General features: G+C 54.5%; 8 protein-coding genes across 8 annotated transcripts; 6 read left to right on the top strand and 2 right to left on the bottom strand.

The window, feature by feature from the left end:
* Nucleotides 1–586: 586 nt before the first annotated feature.
* On the top strand, nt 587–1386 carry ACRALDRAFT_206567 (uncharacterized protein; the record flags this gene model as incomplete). Its single annotated transcript, XM_071022066.1, has 7 exons — nt 587–595; nt 663–705; nt 847–874; nt 926–982; nt 1016–1152; nt 1199–1244; nt 1281–1386. The coding sequence occupies 7 exons, from the start codon at nt 587–589 to the stop codon at nt 1384–1386; spliced, it is 426 nt and encodes a 141-aa protein (XP_070876248.1).
* Nucleotides 1387–1754: 368 nt separating this feature from the next.
* ACRALDRAFT_1067871 (uncharacterized protein) lies at nt 1755–3377 on the top strand (the record flags this gene model as incomplete). Its single annotated transcript, XM_071017494.1, has 1 exon — nt 1755–3377. One exon carries the CDS (start codon nt 1755–1757, stop codon nt 3375–3377), a length of 1623 nt encoding a protein of 540 aa, XP_070876247.1.
* Nucleotides 3378–4082: 705 nt separating this feature from the next.
* ACRALDRAFT_1074373 (uncharacterized protein) lies at nt 4083–5079 on the top strand. Its single transcript, XM_071018239.1, has 4 exons — nt 4083–4295; nt 4382–4489; nt 4595–4622; nt 4685–5079. The coding sequence occupies exon 4, from the start codon at nt 4782–4784 to the stop codon at nt 5073–5075; it is 294 nt and encodes a 97-aa protein (XP_070876245.1). The 5' UTR covers nt 4083–4295; nt 4382–4489; nt 4595–4622; nt 4685–4781; the 3' UTR covers nt 5076–5079.
* ACRALDRAFT_1054585 (uncharacterized protein) lies at nt 4213–4732 on the top strand (the record flags this gene model as incomplete). Its single annotated transcript, XM_071015825.1, has 4 exons — nt 4213–4295; nt 4382–4489; nt 4595–4622; nt 4685–4732. The coding sequence occupies 4 exons, from the start codon at nt 4213–4215 to the stop codon at nt 4730–4732; spliced, it is 267 nt and encodes an 88-aa protein (XP_070876246.1).
* Nucleotides 5080–5226: 147 nt separating the features above from the next.
* Nucleotides 5227–8658, top strand: ACRALDRAFT_2025069 (uncharacterized protein; the record flags this gene model as incomplete). The annotated part of the gene is made up of 7 exons (XM_071020285.1): nt 5227–5361; nt 5460–5744; nt 5855–5935; nt 5999–6429; nt 6490–7655; nt 7713–7831; nt 7885–8658. 7 exons carry the CDS (start codon nt 5227–5229, stop codon nt 8656–8658), a joined length of 2991 nt encoding a protein of 996 aa, XP_070876244.1.
* Nucleotides 8659–8916: 258 nt separating this feature from the next.
* Nucleotides 8917–9659, bottom strand: ACRALDRAFT_1067869 (uncharacterized protein; the record flags this gene model as incomplete). Its single annotated transcript, XM_071017493.1, has 3 exons — nt 8917–9221; nt 9305–9443; nt 9522–9659. 3 exons carry the CDS (start codon nt 9657–9659, stop codon nt 8917–8919), a joined length of 582 nt encoding a protein of 193 aa, XP_070876243.1.
* A 464-nt stretch (nt 9660–10123) lies between these two features.
* ACRALDRAFT_2099553 (uncharacterized protein) lies at nt 10124–11679 on the top strand (the record flags this gene model as incomplete). Its single annotated transcript, XM_071022953.1, has 2 exons — nt 10124–10835; nt 10892–11679. The coding sequence occupies 2 exons, from the start codon at nt 10124–10126 to the stop codon at nt 11677–11679; spliced, it is 1500 nt and encodes a 499-aa protein (XP_070876242.1).
* Nucleotides 11680–11873: 194 nt separating this feature from the next.
* Nucleotides 11874–13895, bottom strand: ACRALDRAFT_1060634 (uncharacterized protein). Its single transcript, XM_071016268.1, has one exon. It carries the CDS (start codon nt 13821–13823, stop codon nt 12084–12086), a length of 1740 nt encoding a protein of 579 aa, XP_070876241.1. The 5' UTR covers nt 13824–13895; the 3' UTR covers nt 11874–12083.
* Between the last annotated feature and the right edge of the window lie 1773 nt (nt 13896–15668).

Raw genomic sequence — 15668 nt, 5'->3', positions numbered from 1 at the left:
AAATGCATCAGAGCTCGAAAGATGATGACGAGGTTGACATAGAGACGACGTTGAGCCGGGCTGTCGCCAGGATACTTCCTGTTCAAGAGGATGGCATTGGCTTTGACGGGCGGCGTTTTGGCGTCACACCACGGAGGCCGCTGGTCTGCGAAGCCCGGGAGGAGATAGACCCTGTGCTGGGCGGCCAAGTCCATTGACATGGTGAGCTAATTTTCGACCTGCGTGCACTACGTGAGTGACGGTCTCCTCGACGGTCTCCTCAATGTGGCCCCGCGAGGGCGGACAAGGGACCGCCAGATGAGGGCAAACGGTGAAGTAATGGGGAATTGCGCCGGCGAGAGGCGCAGAGACGGATTTTAGGCCGTCAGGTAGGCGGGAATAGATAGTTAGATGATAAATGGATGAATATGAAGAAACCGAGATTCAAATAGCAATGGGCCGGGCTTCATTGCTATGAGAAGATAGAAGAGAAGAAAAGGGAGGAGAGACCGCTATGAACGTTGAAGATAATTATTACTTGATAAGTGAAAAAGCTTAAGAGATCGTGAAAACGAATTCCACATTACGAAGCACGTGCTTCTCTACAATGTATTTTGTACCATTACCGGTTTGGTTAGGTTGGCGGAGTACCTTAGTATTTCAACGTACCCATGCTCTTTTAGCTGCAATTTCCCTTTGCAATAATCAAAGCTCTGCTTTTGATAGGTCAGATCTTATGTATGCATGCTAGGGCTTAACCCAAGCTGCCGGGACAAAGGATCAACAGGATATTAAGTACCCGTAGGCAAGCAACACAGACACGTCTTCTAATAAGTAGCAGCGATATTACATTTCCAATTGTCACAGAAGGCATATCCAGGCACCTTTTCGGAACGTCAAATTATCATAACACGAATAAGGAGCGCAGAAACGTGTGTGAGAAAAGAGTACTCCACGGGAATGTCCAATTGCTAGGAAAACCAGGGGAAATGAGTGCGGATATGTGAAGTACCTACGTTGTACTCCACCTGACCAGAAAGGTAGGTCGGACGTCAAGCCCCGACGTGGTGGGCGGATTTCGATTTGGACGGCAGTACCTACAACGTATTCGTAGTGTACCTACTTCGTACTCGGTGTACCTACTTCGTACTCGGTGTACCTACTTCGTACTCGGTGTACCTACTTCGTACTCGGCAATGAGCATCATCATAACACTGAGAACATCCTGAACAACTTATCTGCGGTACAATGCACGAGCACACAATGTTGTGGCATCCATAATTTACCGCAGTCATCCTCAGTTTCCCGCTCTCCTTCGCTTGCCCCTTGACCACGATCACGACCAACACCGACACCACCCAGAACCCGGACCACGAAGGACTCAAGATCAGCGATCAACCCCAATAGGCTGGGGGTCCTGTGGCTTACTCGATAGAGGCTCGACTCCCTTACAAGCCCCTCGCGAGAAGAAAACTCTTTTTTAAGCTAGCTTTGAGTTGGCTTGAAGGCGGCGAAGATGGGTTATCAGCATGATTTTGGCGTCATGCCAAACAAGCCCAATGGCGCCGAGCAGGTAGAGTATCACGTTAAGCAAAGAAAACCATCTCATCAGGTGCAAAACTATAAGTATTGCCTACCAGCACCCAGGATCCAGTACGTATGAACGAACATGCAGTTCGAGACACGCACCGCGAAAACCTAGGCTGGCTTTGGTTTCCAGTCACATCGCCCACAACTCCAAGCATTTCGACACTTTCAAGTTCCTCCGCGCCAACATGTTCTGCTGGAATCAACTTCCACTCGAAGTTCGATGGATCATTGTCGATTACATCCGCAGCTTCGTGTACCCATGGCCCACGACAGACCCCCCTTACCCTCAGCTTCCCCTTGTCTGCCGCGAGTGGCACGGCTACTTCTCTCACGAGAACTTTCGTCTCCTTGTCTTGGACCAAGACCGTCTCGACGACTTCGAAAGGCTTGTGAGCGACAATAAGCCGCGGCGTAATTATGTCCGTCGTATTATTCTACGTATTCGATTACCAGAATACGATTGTACCGTCTGCGAAACGGCTGAAGATGATGCTGCCGCCCGCACCAACGACATCGTCTTCATGAATACCTTGCAAAAGTTCATGGCTATTATATCGAGGTGGAAGAGGCACGAGGGCAACGGAATCGAGCTGGATATTGGCGCCTACTCGCCGAGCGATGGACGACATGGCTTTCGAGATTGTCGGTTTTCAGAGGGATATCGCTACGGAGCGTCCCAAGACGTGTACGAGCATCATGCTGCAGCCCTCCGCAGAGCCATGGCCGACCAAGATGACCCTTGTCCTGGATGGAGTCGTATGTGCGATGGCGAGCACCTCTTGCCTCCCTTGGCCTCGAAGAAAAGGCTTCTCGCGACATTGGGATGTACTGAATCGCCACACTTCAGGGAAGTTTTCACCACGTGCTGTAAGCGCAACGGGCCTAGAAGGCTGAAAGGCTTTTGCCCCGCCCCTATCGTCCGCTCCCTAGTCATTAGGCGCCACTACTATCGTCACATCTCACCACCGGTCCTCGGTCATTTCATCGGGCAAGCCCTCCCTAACCTGCAGAGCTTCCGCCATGAGGCTTGGATACACCCGGGCCGTCACACCGTAGCGCGTTTCTGGACAGAGTACCGTGCGGTGCTGAAGGCGTTGCCGAGCACGTTGGACGAGTTTAGTCTCTTTTATGAGTCGAATGCCCTCTTGCAATACGACTGGCACTCGATATGGCTCAGGCCCGGCGCAAGATACCAACGGCACTTCGTCGGACGACGTCTGGGCCTGGCCATCGCGGCCTTGGCCACCAGACTCAAATCGTTCTGTGGGACATTCGCCGTCAAAGCCGAGGACTTCTTCAGTGCCCCTGGGAACCTGCACTACCCCAGGCTCGAACACCTGGTTTTGACTTCGCAGCTTCTGCAGCAGCGACGTGTCCCCGGACACGCATCAGTCTTTGTCGATCTCCTGGTCGCGGCTGGCCGCACCGCGTTTCTGCGCATGCCGAACCTCAAGGCCCTAATCCTGTGGGACGGCGACACGAGCAATGGCTTCTTGATGCGCTTCTTCTACACCGAGGACCGGCACCCGGCGATAGACTGGCATAGCACCTGGAACATCGAGGGTGAACTTTCTGAGGCCCTCACAAGGTTGAGCTACGAAATTAGCGAGGCGCAGCCTCACAAACTTCTGACGGTCGCCAGGAAAGTGTACACTCCTGAAGACGTCGTGCCGGGTGTTCGGCACCCGACAGACTATCCAGAGGTGCAGAACCTTATCCTGGACCCCGAATCGATAAGACAGATGAGGTTTGAACGTACGGTTGCTGAACGCAGATCATACTACAGCTCTGCACATCCTGTTATTTAGCCACTCGATACCAGATCTAAACCTACCAAACAGGCGGTTGTTGCGCACAATGCGGCTCCTTTGATAGATTGGCCCACACACGTAATGCCAATAGTGCAATATAGTACCTGGTCTCCACGAACATCTCTGGGTGGGCCAGCTCGTGTGTAGACACGTATTTGGACAATGCATCTCGCCCGACGAGAAGAGACCGGCGCCGACGTCCATCGATCATTAACTGGTGAGTTTGGCAAGATCACCTTGGAGTATCTTGGGCACGGAAAGAGCTTCGTAGCGAAGGGCGAATGAACATAATTTATGCGGACGGAGGCCCGAGACTGGTGCTCAGCGGACTCCTCCAGGAAACTGCACTCCCAGCGAGGCAAGGGGCAATCAGGCCCAGAGGCGTGAATGGCTGGGTCGACTTTTCCACGATGCGCGAGGTAGTCGTGGCTATGTATATTCACGCTTCCCTCCTACCTGTGGCATCGTCATAAATATCGGTTGTCACCTGCTTTTCCGGGTAGAAGCGGTGAGATACGTAGTATCTTGCTGCGATCCATGGCTTTCTGAACGCGTTCCGGTAGCTGTGCCTCGACGATAAATCCTGAAATGAATGGGGCGGCCGCCGATTGGGCAATTTTGGGGCGAGCCAGAGCCGCGTGCTGACTAACCTTGTTGTGGCGTTTGTCAGAATATCATCGTTGGCCGACTACCTACCTAGGTAGGTAACTTAATGCGCATCGAACAGACAGTCGCATTTTGAGAATTGTTGGCAACGCCGACGTGTACAAACGACGCCGATACTTGACCAAACCCCGCCCCATCACCAAGGAGAGTGCGAGGAGCGTCTAGCATGACTTCGTCGCAAAGTCCTACCATCGAGGACCCCGATAACAAGGGCCCCTGGACGGAGGAAGCAAAAGCTAAATTCGAGTCGTACGTCCGGGCCATCCACCTCACCTCGAGCCGACCGCGGGGAGCCATGTGATTGTTCTGAAGCTGACCCAACCATGATCACTTAGTAAGAGCAAGAGTCTATACTTCGATCCCTGTCAAGATGCCGCTGCCCGCAGTATTCAGTGCTTGAAACGCAATAACGGCGACAGGGAAATGTGCGGCGACTATTTTCAGTACGTCTTGTCATTCCTTTCCCTTACATCGCCACCATGCCCTTGCTTGCTTTCAATACAATCCGTAACACGATACGAGTAATGATCTGACTTGGCTGTGAACAGGATGTATCGCGACTGTAGGCAGGCATGGGTACGTTCCCGTCCCTTCCACCCACGATTCCAAGCACGAGACAGTTTCATAACCGAAAGCAGATGGATAAGCGAAGGGCAGAGAGACGAGCAGCGGGCTATCTGTTCTAAACACCATATACGAAGCTGGGTTCTGGCGCAAGAAACAGCGCCATGTTCCATGGAGGGCCGCCCATGTTTGACAGCTTCTGATGACCTCCCATATGCACGATCCATGTTACGACGATACGAAGCCGATGTCCGTCAGCAGGGCGCGGCTCTTGTAATACCACATGTATTATTGAAAGCAACCAATTTTGAGAATAGTTATACTGTTTTGAACAAAAGAAAAGTATCGGTTTATGGGTTCGCGGTTGTGGAATGCAGCGCAAGGGAACTGCGAGAAAGACGCAAGAGGCCCCCGCTCGCGGTCTGCTATCCGACGGGCTGGACCCACCGCCACATTGGCGATTAAATGTGGCTGATGTCTACACTTGACCAATCATATCCCTAATCCAATTTCTGTCATGTGTAAGTACAATGTACTTTGTCTTAATTTTCGGGCCCCTCTATGCCCGCTTTCAAGCTTCGGTTTGCTCTCATCGGCCCAAGCCCAAGCTTTCACCATGTCTTGGAATAGGCCTCAGCTCAGGAGCGGTGTCGACTTACAGCTCCAGTCGACCTTTAACGAAGGTCAATGGGCCTCCGTAATCCGTCTGGCTGAAAAGCGTTTTCGGACCTTTAACGACCCTTACTTTGAGGTTAGTTTTCGATATTCGACTCATCGCGGCCATGCCCCTCCTTGGAGTGGCATTCGATGCTTGGGCGAACTTCAGCTGACCACACCATTGTCTTCTAGATTGTGAAAATCTGCGCCGAATGCCAACTGGACTCCACTGTCGAAAAGGCTGCTGGTATCGCCGCCCTTCAACGCTTCGTCAATGATGGCACAGTCGTCAAGGATGTCGATGCTCTTGACTTGCTCGAATGGGCCACCGGGCCTCTGCTGGATGAACGGGAATTTTCCAGCACCCTAGGCACCCTAAAGGCCAGACTTGTCAAGGCAAACCCCAAGGATCGTAACAGCGCTATCCGGTGCCTCGAGTCTTGTTTGCTACACTGGGATCTCGTCAGTGCCCAGCAGGTAGGTCGCCTTGGATCTCGCGCCTCTTTCTCGTTCCACATCCCCGTTCCCCTCCCACATGCACCTTTGGCGCCACCCAACATGTCGCTTTGCTTACCCATCGTACCTAGATTGCAGCGATACTGGATCGTTCCTTTCCTCATGACCGGATACTATTCTTCTGGAATGTCGTCACCACTTATTTGCTCTGTGTGAGTTCAAGACCCGCGGCATAGGTAATAGCTGTGGGGATGCCGGGCTAACGAAGGACCCAGCTGAGTGACCAATGCCCCCCAGATAAGAAGAAGCTCTATGGCATGCTGGCTCTCAAGCAGATTCAGCGCGCCGCCCAGTCTGCCTCGAAAGCCGACGCTGGTGACTCGGATCGCGGTGTCCGGACCGAAGAAGAAATCCTGCTCTTCTATCGCATTCTCGAAACCCACGGTTCCGACGATGACTGGGTCGCTGCGCTGAGCCACCCTGAATTTGGCCCGATTCCACAGTTCCGCCTCGGCCGAAAGGATCTCCTCCTCCGCGTTCTGAACGTTTCAAGACGAAAGGGTGACTGGCAGACCGCCTACACACTGTCCAAAGAGTGCCTTACCCTGTCGGGCAAAGAAAGCCACCTCAAACTGCTCGCTTGCGACTGGATGGTATGGAAAGCATTGCTGGACGGGGGCAGCCGTGTCATGGGGGAATCGCCTGAGTGAGCAGAATCTTTACGCCGCGCGGGAAAAAATCGAGGCCATGCTGAGACGTTATCCAGGGTTCATGATGATGTTGCCGCCTTGTTCGACATGTTCTCAACTGCTGATGGTGCACGCCCCATCTATCTACGGAATATCTTGCTGGCGAGGGTCGCTGCGGCTTTTCAGCTAGGGTCCGGTGACCGCCCTTCGGAACCAGGGGCTCAAGCGTCTGTGTCTGTACGGCTAGAGGAGTTGCAGCACTATGTCAGAAGCCAGTGCTCGTCTCCGGCCTGCTTCGACGATATTAGGTCCTTTGCCGAGAAGCTGGAGCCAGAGGAGCTGAAAGCATTCGCGTATGACTACATCCCCGGATTGGCCCAGGAGACCACCGACCCTTTGCGGTCGGCCACGATACGCACTCTAGCGTACCAGCTTCAGTACCTCGCGCTCACTCTCCCTGGTATGGTAGTGCCGATACCCGGCGCCCAGTCGAGTACTTCAGCAGACAAGTGGAAGTGTGTCGTCACCGGGGCCGAGAGTGATTCTCCCTCGTGCCCCGAGAGATTCCAGACCATCGCCCAGTCTGCCACGGCACTTTATCGCACCCTCGCCGAGTCACTCATTCCGGGAGAGAACGGGTTGGATCCGGACTATGTACCCGAGCTTGCCATCCTAGCAGCGACGGCTCTGGTCAAGTTAAGCGGCATCGGCGACGGCGGGAGTACGACGACGCACCTGCCTACCCCAATCTACGCCGCGAGATGCGATAGACTGCTTCAGGCCACTCTTATTCTTGAATATCAACTTGCGCGCACGCCGAAACATAGCAGGGTCACTCTGCTTCTAGTTCGACTTTACCTTGTGCTCGGATGCGTCGCCAGAGCCACGGTCCTATGGGAGACTTTGGACGTCAAGCGAACCATTACCGACGCACTGAGCCCATACTTCCTCGACCGCCTATCGACGCTCTCTCCCATTCAAGTGCTTCCGCAACCCAGTCGGCCTGCGGGAGCCCTCACATACGGCGTCAAATCGTTCTATGCCACGTCTCTCAGTCTCCGTATGCCCCGCCGCTTGGCGGACGCGTTCGAATCCGGAAGCTACATCAGCATTCTCGAGATACCCGAGTTTATCAATCGCCTTCGCGTTAGCTGCACAATGATAATGGGCTTCGTGGAAGAAACGCGCGCATACCGAGCCCTCGGACAACGCGGCATCCCCATTTCCGAACATGATCTTCTAAGTATGGACTCCTGTGCATGTGTGGGAAATTCGAAAGACATTAGCTGACTCTGTGCAGACGAGATCACGGACGATACACAGTTACATGAAGCTGCTGATTTCGGATCCGTTCCCAACTTGGAGGCTAGTGCGGCCCTGCCCATCTATGACATCCTTCAAATCGGTCCCAAGCCTTCTGTGAGTTCTTTTTTTGCCGTGCTCTTTTCCCTTCCCATTGCTTACGTCCACAGAACGCCCGATTCCATCTTGTTCTTGTGGCCGAGAAGTATTTCGAGCTATTTCAACACAAGCCTCCGACAGCATACAAGCCGGCGAATCCCCGCCAGGCTGCCACCATCGATCACGTCTTCGTTTCGGAGACGTTACAGGAACTCAACCACTCAGCTTCCCGCTTTCTCCGGGGCGCGAGAACAAAGCTGACTGAACAGGAATACTTCTTGTTCGACATTATCTATCTCCTCACCGCTCTCGTCCCCCTCATGTCCATTCCAGCAACCTCACCTGAATCCTCCAGTGCCGCGTCGCAGCTCGTTTCAGGTATCACTTCATCACTCGAGGCGCTATCAGACAGTTCGCTCTCACTCCCTTCTCCGGACGGCGAAGGTGCCCTAATCCGGATGCTGAGTTCCATGCATGGTCTTTTCCACCTGCGGGACGCAGCAGATGCGGTGAAGCTCGCCACGGGCTATATCGCGTCTACCGTAGAGCCGGCTAAACCAGGAACCATGGCCAAGGAGACCACAGAGGCACTGAAGATACTGGATAGAGCCGCAACCAAAGCTGCCGCCCTTGGCAAGGATAGGATTGCCCTTCTGAAGAGGGAAATGACGAACGGGAATCTTGAAAGTCGTATTGAGACATGGGCGTTAGGCTCTGCAGCTGAAGACTCCTTAAGCAAGGAGATCCAGCATTTCCTGGGTGATAGGATCGGCAAGTCGGTAGGAGTACTAGCGGATAGCTGGAGAATTGGCGTCAGGGGTTGGGAGTTAGTGAGGTGGGAATAAGTTCAGCATGCGACATAGACGGCGACGAGAAATCGGTATAAGATGATTGATACATCGTATGGCATAACGGAAGCGAGTGCCCTGTGACTTTATTCAACCTACGGAAAATAAGTTGTGTTCCGTTGGCATCTTCCAACTGTTGGCCTTATTAACGACACATTCCACTCTACTTCTCGCCAGCTGTATTGCATTAAGTATCGTAAATCGTGAAAAGCTCAATGTCCATCCAACCCCCCACCGTCTTTGGAAGCACCCAGCCTAGTTGATACGCCCATGACTGCCCCTTCTGCCCTTCAAATTCCGTTTTACCACCTCTTGCCTCTCCTCCCTGAGCGTTACCCAGACCCAGAACCAGCTGACCATTTCGATAAAGGCAAAAGTGAAGATGACACTGTTTTTGAGCCCGTCACCACCCCAACCGGAGGTTCCATATCCCGCGTTCGGCACCTGGGCGGATGGGTGGGCGAAGTAGTTCGAGCCGTCGGCGCGGTAGAGGGGCGAGGAGGGGCCGAAGAAGACCGTGTAAAGGACAAGACAGAGGGAGAAGAAGAGTCGGAAAGGTGCTGGTGACAGGCAGGTGTTAGTGTAAGCTCTCCTGACGAGACGGGTCGGCTCAGGATCGTGCAAGCACAGACGGGAGACGTACCTTGCGTTCCCCAGTGATAGAGGAGGGAGACTTCCTCGGGCATGCTCAGGGAAACCAAGTCGCTGAAGCCAATAAAGGCGAGGACAACGGAGAGGAACGCGAGGCTTGGAGATTTGGCGTCGAATGAGCGCGTAGTGGGCTAACCCGGGAGAATGGTCAGCCAGCTGCCTAGGCAGGCATGCGGCCGCATTATGGGTGGACTAGATGGTGCACTTACCATTCCCATCGCCTGGCCCAAAATCCACACAAGCGCCTGGTCAGCAATTGTGATCGGGCTAGTGAGGAAGAAGAATGCCAATGTGAGGTGGAAAAAGGCGAGGGAGGTGATGATTGTTGTAGCGGAGATGAGCGCCATGATGATTGCTGGTCGTGGGGGAATCTAGAGGCTGCTGTTTTGGTACAGAAAGAGAAAGCCCACCATGCCCTTCTGCCGTTTGTGTGTCAAGGCTGCGTTGGGCGGTATCATGGAAAGATCAAAGAGAGGTCGCGCGGCACGAGGCGGCTCTATTCAAAGTCGTAGCTGAGCAGGAATATCTCGAGATGGGATGGGTACCAGCAGACTTGTGGCTGTGCTAGCCTAGGAGATCAGTCAAGCCACCTTTTATAGTCCAATTACATATCCTTATCAACGAAATGGTGTGGCTCGAGCTGTAGGTAAGCTGGGATTCAAGCTCCCTCTGCCCCACCATGCGCCGCTGCTGCCTCATAATAATGAGTACTCCATAATAATACGTACTGTACATCCTCGAGGTTCCTTAAGACTCGAGAGATATATTAACCTGATCCCTTAGCAGCGACCTCACCCTCTGCTCTGCTGCAATGGAGGAAGCCTCCTCTAATCAGCTGCTTGACAAGCAGCGCCATCTGCGTTACTGGCAGCGCTGTCTTCGGACCCTCCTCCCAACCCAGTACACCAGCCACGACAGCACTCGGATGGCCCTGGCCTTCTTTATCGTCGCGGCCGTTGACCTCCTGTCGCCGCCCGCTTCTACGGGAGAGCCGCAAATCCCCACGCGCGAAGACCGTTCCAAAATCCGCACTTGGGTACTCAGTCTCCAGCATCCTGGCGGTGGCTTCTGCGGTTCGCCAACACATGTTCCGCCAGTCGAGCTGTCCGGTTGCGCCGGTCGCAGAGCAGAGGCGCGGCAAGACCCCACGCAGCAGACCGGCACTGCGAACCTGGCGGCCACGTATTTTGCACTGCTTTTACTTGCCCTGGCTGCCGAGGGAGATGGCCGGCATGCGCTGGAGGGCGTGAATCGTCGTGGGACCCTGCGCTGGTTGAGGAGGCTGCAACGACCGGATGGAAGCTTTGGGGAGGTTGTACTGGACGATGGGTCGATTGCGGGGGGTCGAGACATGCGGTATTGCTACTTGGCAACCGTAATTAGGTGGTGTCTTCGCGGTGATGCACACGAAGGGGAGAGAGCTTGGGTCGCAGACATCGACGTCGACGGTCTCGTGGAGCATATACGTCGGGGTCAGACCTTTGACGGAGGGGTTGCTGAGAGTTCCCAGCATGAGGCGCACGGTAAGGCTCTAATCTGCTATTCTCCCGCAGAAACTGAACTAACTGGGTGGCGTCAGCGGGGTATGCTTATTGCGCCGTCGGGGCGCTCTACATGCTTGGCCGGCCTTTCGCAAAGGACGCCAAACACCAGAATAACGATGTCCTCGATCGCGGAATTCCCCATCGGGATGCTCTGATCAAATTTCTCGTTGATCGGCAATTCGCGTTCCTCGAAACGTCTCAGGAGGGGGATGAGGTTGAATCCGATGATGACGACGATTCGGTCAATTTCGCCCTGCCTCAATCGCTGGAGGATTTGTCGCTCGAAGAAAACACCCAGTTTGTTGGCTTCAACGGCCGCTGCAACAAGGTTGCCGATACCTGCTACTGTTGGTGGGTTGGGGGAACTCTTTCCGTACGTCTTGGCTTCTGGTCGCCAATATCAAACCTCGCCCTTTTGCTAACTTCTCGGCAGATGCTCTCTAATGTCAACCTCCTCGCCGCCCAACCGGCGCGGAACTTTCTCTTTTCCAAAACCCAACACCCCATCGGTGGATTCTCCAAGTACCCTGGCGGGCCTCCTGATATCTACCATGCCTATCTCGGTCTCGCGGCCCTAGCCACGATGGGAGACACAACTTTGAAGCCGTTCGATGCCGCCCTATGTGTGAGCACGGATACGGTAGGTAAGCTGGAAGCCGCAAGGAGGGTCTTGGTCGCCTCGGACGAGGCGAGGGGAACTTGGGATGTGAAAAGTCGGTCCACGACCGATGCGTTTTGGAAGGGCAAGGAGCCCATTTGGGTAGACAGGAAACTCGATGCAGCTACTAGCGAGAAATTGCGCCGGGCATTAGATGCTTTGTGACGAGGAAGGACGGTTTACCAAGATACCCCTATTCAGCTTGTTGCCAAATACATTTTCACCATGATACCCAAGTGCCCCAGCCCTCCTGGGCCCTTACGCCAGGTGAACGTGGACTGCTCCCCATATCCTACCATGGATTTCTGGTGTTTCTTCTGGTCGAGTAGTCGTGGTCTTGAATTTTGCAGCAACGGGACCAGAGAAGAATAGCATATATTCATAGCAAGTACATTAGTAGGGCAACACCCATAGGTCTACGCAGGCCCTTACATATCCAACAGTGTTTACTGTGTCAAATGTGCTAGGCTCTAGCCAAGCGTCTATAAGTGACTCGCTTCGTGTTGGTATCGGAACGTCGTACTCCAAGAAAGACAATAAAGAAAATAAAAATAAAGATCAATGCCCTCTCAGCCTGATGTCTTCGCCTCCAATGCCAAATGCTGAGGGGGCCCTACAGGCGACGGCAGTGGAGAAGGGCATTCCTCGCGGTTGCTACCGGGATGCTCGACACTGGGGCGGCGACCTTCTTCGTCCTCTTCCACGAGTCGCTCCTCGACTCGCTCGCCAGGCCCGGCGATTGTGGGTGTGAAATTGTCGACTTCTTCGATGTATTCGTCAGTCGCTGCAGCACCCTCCTCATCCTCCTCCTCTTCCTGGATGGTGATCTCGCCCGACCGACGGCCCAGTCCCGAGGAACTCGCCGAGCGCGAGTGTGTGCCTGATCCCATGTTCCTCGTTCCGTGCCCGCCCGACTGCATGGGACCCTTGAAGATATTCCGCTTGCGTTTGGCAAAAAGGACACCTCCCGTGGCAAAAGGATTGGGGGATCCTGGGGCCTGTGGATGGGGCGAGGACGGCATGCCCTCATTGAACACAGAAATCGGGGCGGGTATCCCGCCACCCCTGACGAGGCGTATGTTAGAAGGGAAGGTCGGCGCCAGAGGAGGTGCGGGAAGCACCTTGACCGAGTGGTGTGGTGAGTGGCCGCGCTGGAGTGGCGTCTTGGAGGCCGACACGGATCCGTTGGAACTTGTCGACGAGGCTTTCGAGTGAGTGTGATGGTGATGGGGCATTGAGCGGATGGAAGAAACAGACGATGAGGTGGATTTCCGACCTCGCAGGCCGGCCGATGAGCGCCGGATGGTAGACCGAGGCGTTAGCGGAGAGGGCGAGAGGGACTGCCGCTTATAACTTGTATTAGTGACGATCCTCGGAGGTGCGCTCCCCTGCACGACTCTAGTGTTGCTCGATCCATAGGCGCCCGAGCTGTTGTAGCCGTTTTGGGGCTGGGGCGACGGTGACTTGGCCTTGGCCATGTGGCCATTAGCCACTACGCCTCGCGGCAACGAAGCCTTGGTCTTCGGAGCCCCCGACATGTCGGTTGTGGGATATTTGCTCGTCTGTGGCCGTGGACTCGGCTCTTTGCTATGCTTCCCGCCGGGACCGTTCCCGTTCTTGTCGTGAAGGTTCGGGGTCGAATGACTGCCTTTCCTATTGGCATTCTTGGCCCTCCGAGTGTTCTCAAAGAACCAATGTGTCCAATTCTTCCACGTGGCCACGATCGCTTGGGAGGGTTTCTTCCGCACTTTCTGCTGCCCACCGTCTTGCTCAGTAGACGTCCCGCCAGACGAGAATACGTCTGATGTTGTCACGAGGTGAAGAGTAGACCCCCTGGACCGCGCGCTGCGCACCACACTCTCTTTTGGCGGCGGGATCGGACGGCGGTGTCGGGATGTGCTGACTGATCGGATGGAATCTTTGTCTACGGGCGGAGGTGGTACAACCGGGCTCGTATTGCCGCTTTCTTTGCCGTGCTCCGGGAGGCCAGGGAGCTCAAAGTCGGCGTAGTGCGCACTGCGTCGCTCGGACCTACCGCGCGTTCGGGGCGTGTGCATGTGCCTCGCTACTCGTCCGTCTTCGTCCATCTCGGCAAGCAAAACCGACATCCTCTCGAGCCGGCTTGACGCCGCAGACAACCGGCGAAGACTCTTGCTATCGGCGTCTCTCTCTCGTCGCTTCTGTTCCCGCCGGCGCACTTTCCTTTCCTCCTTCTCGATCAACAGGGACCACCATCCGGCTAGAGCGTCGCAGCGCTGAGCGAGGACGCTTTCGATGACGGCGTCGATATTGACCCCTGCCCCCTTCATGCGATACAGTGTCTCTTTTTCTAGGTGAGTGGAAAATGGCGCAGGATTCTGACGTTGCAATATCGCCTGTTGCGCGGCTGCATGCTCCGAGAGAAACGGGTGCGCAAGGATATCGGGAAATGATGGCCGGAGAAGCGGTCGTTTCGAGAGGAGGGACCGGATCAGAGACACGGCGTCGGGAGGTAGGTGGTCGGGATAGTTCGGCTCTTCGGACAGGATCTTGCTCCGGGTCACGCCGTCGTCATCGTCGTCGAAAGGAAGTTCGCCGCACAACAGGGCATAGAGGATGATGCCTAAACTCCAGATGTCGACCTTTTCCCCCGCATACTTTTCTCCCTTGAGCATCTCGGGTGCCGAGTAGCAAATTGTGCCGCAAAAGGTCTGCAGATTGTTCGACTTGCCCTCGTACTCACGGGTGAAACCAAAATCGACCAGCTTCACATTCTCGTGCTTATCGAAGAGGATATTCTCGAGCTTCAGATCGCGATGCACACAGTTTTTCTGATGTACGTACGACACTCCCCCCACCAGCTGGGTGAAGACCTTTTGCACCTTATCGACGGGGAGGGGCCCATGGTTGAGTAGATAATTATAGAGTTCGTCTCCTGATTATTCGCGTAAGCTGACGGGCCTCCCCTTGGTTTTGAGGAGGTAGGGATGCGGCCACCCACCTGCGCAGTACTCCAAGACCAGCCAGACGTGGTTTTCAGTTACGATGACTTCGTATAAACGGGCGATGTGCGGGTGGATGAATTGACGGTGGTGATGTATTTCACGAGCGAGGTTGGAGTCGCCTTTGTTGGCAGATTTGAGTACGACCTGTGCGACAAGTGTCAGCGTAGGTTACGTCGCTGGCGGGCGGGCACCCAGCAGGGCCACTCGGTTTTGGGGTAAAACGGACTTTGGAATTATTAATGAGCTTGTGGCTCCCAAGGTAGACTTTGCCAAAGGAGCCCTTGCCGACTAGACGGCCGAGGGTGTAATTGCCGACAGATTTGAGATCTTTATTGGAAAACTCGCTGTGCATAGGACGGTCAGTATTGGGTTGGCGGTCGGGCTCCCAGAACAGGGTGGATCCATAGGAGAGATCGGAGGAAAGACATACTCGAGAAGTTGCTGATATGAGTTGGCGAGCTGGGCAGAAGAAAAGCGTTAGCGATAGTGTATTCCGATGAGGAAGAGGGACGCTGGAAGAGCAAGAGGGCGAGATGAGGAGAGAGCGAACCTTGGCCTTGCGATCATGCAACTCGGCCTTCCCCCTTGCCGACTGCATTCCTCCACGGCATCAAGTGCTTCTCCAGCCACAGCCAGTGTTGTTTTCACAAACCGGACTGTTGTCGGCGCAAGAATTGGAATCCAGAAGTGGTGATAAGAACGAGGTGGATGGCCCGTGGATTGGGCTTGCGGTTGGCTCCCGGGTGGATCAGCGAACAATCCAAGTGAACATACGGGTCGCGGTAAATGATATTGAACGGGTTCGAGCGGTTTAGCGACAGAAAAGGAGCGTGAGTCCGATTCAACGACTTTCGTTGGCGGCGTGGAGCGAAGCCGACTGTTTGATATGAAAACTTCCTTGGGAGGCTTCGTCTTTTCCCTGAGCAATCGCGCCGCCCAGTACTGCACACTATTTCCAGCTATTGTGGGTCGACTTTGAATAATAAGGAGGCCTCGTTGTACTTCGTAGTGTCTTCTGTGTATTTGACAGGTACATAGGGGTTCGGTGATCCAACAGGAGAGTGTGGCGTCGATAATCTCCTATTGCCGTCTGATTCGCCCATTCGCCCTCACGTGTACGGTATTACTAATCCACTTTGCTCTCGCCTTATGTCCAAGTGTGGCTGTATT

Source organism: Sodiomyces alcalophilus (genome assembly GCF_042370955.1).
Source record: "Sodiomyces alcalophilus JCM 7366 unplaced genomic scaffold ACRALscaffold_2, whole genome shotgun sequence".
NCBI classification, from domain to species: Eukaryota; Fungi; Ascomycota; class Sordariomycetes; order Glomerellales; family Plectosphaerellaceae; genus Sodiomyces; species Sodiomyces alcalophilus.
Note: the sequence above shows the minus strand (reverse complement) of the source record. Positions and strands in the feature narration are given on the sequence as shown.